This window comes from Pterocles gutturalis, unplaced genomic scaffold, assembly GCF_000699245.1.
Source record: "Pterocles gutturalis isolate BGI_N339 unplaced genomic scaffold, ASM69924v1 scaffold30879, whole genome shotgun sequence".
NCBI classification, from domain to species: domain Eukaryota; kingdom Metazoa; phylum Chordata; class Aves; order Pterocliformes; family Pteroclidae; genus Pterocles; species Pterocles gutturalis.
This window is the reverse complement of record NW_010136722.1, coordinates 298-1,199: the sequence shown is the minus strand read 5'-3', so window position 1 is coordinate 1,199 and position 902 is coordinate 298. Positions and strand designations below refer to the sequence as shown.

General features: G+C 63.4%; 1 protein-coding gene across 1 annotated transcript in view; it reads right to left on the bottom strand.

Annotated features, from left to right (window-relative positions):
• The window catches only part of LOC104468330 (collagen alpha-2(IX) chain-like), a gene marked incomplete at both ends in the record, with an annotated part of 6,522 nt that extends 5,807 nt beyond the window's left edge, over positions 1 to 715 (bottom strand). Inside the window, 3 exons of the mRNA XM_010082411.1 lie at positions 121 to 174; positions 390 to 548; positions 692 to 715. Coding sequence (XP_010080713.1) covers positions 121 to 174; positions 390 to 548; positions 692 to 715 — 237 coding nt within the window. The remainder of the gene's footprint in view (positions 1 to 120; positions 175 to 389; positions 549 to 691) is intronic.
• Positions 716 to 902: the final 187 nt, after the last annotated feature.

The following is a 902-nucleotide window of genomic DNA, read 5'->3' as shown; positions in this document are numbered from 1 at the left end:
AACAGGGCACAGGGTGGGAGGTGTGTGCCAGAGCCTGTGTCCCAGCCCCAAACCCTGGGCTGAGGGACCGGGGGACTTCTTCCCTCCTGCAGAAAGTGCTGATGGTGGGGAGATACTCACGGGTTTCCCTGGGGGACCGGGGGGACCCCGCGGGCCATCAGGTCCAGGGTCGCCCTAGGAAAGAAGAACCCCAGGAGAGGAGATGTAGGGGTGGGGAGGGGGCAGCTGCTGCTGGAGCCGAGGTGCAGAGGGGGGATGTAGCGCAGAGACCCCAGCAGTCACAGCGAGAACTCAGGTATCCCCCGGCTGTGAGCTGGGAGGGGTTGGGGGACACGGCTGCAGGCACAGGACCCATCACCCGTCCGTCCCTACCACAGGACCTCACTCGCCCATTTTGCAGGGTCATCCTTGTTTACTCCAGGAGCCCCAAGGTGCGGAGAAGCGGATATTGGGGTAAGGAGGGGGGTTTCCCATGCCCCTTTGTGACCCCTCACCTTGGGTCCCAGTGCTCCGATCTCTCCAGGAATCCCAACCTGGCCTGGAAGCCCCTTAAGGAGACGAGAGACATTCGCTGAGGGAGAGAGGTCGAGCCTTGAGACCCCCACTTTGGGGGTGCTGGGATGTCAGCTCTTCCAGCACAAACCCAAGCAGGGTCCCTGGCCACCCACAGCCCCCCAGGTGCAGCACTTACTGGTGGTCCTGGCAGCGAAGGACCCTGCAACAAGAACAAAGGCACAGTTGGTCCAAATTCTCCAATCCCACCCCGAAACCACCAGCACCCCGAGCAGGGCAACGCCCATGCCACCACCATGGTGTGCGTCAGGGGCTGAGGCTGGATCCCACCCCCTCATGGGTGCTCAGGGAGTGGGTGCTGGAGCCAGGAGTGGGGGCACCACCAGGAC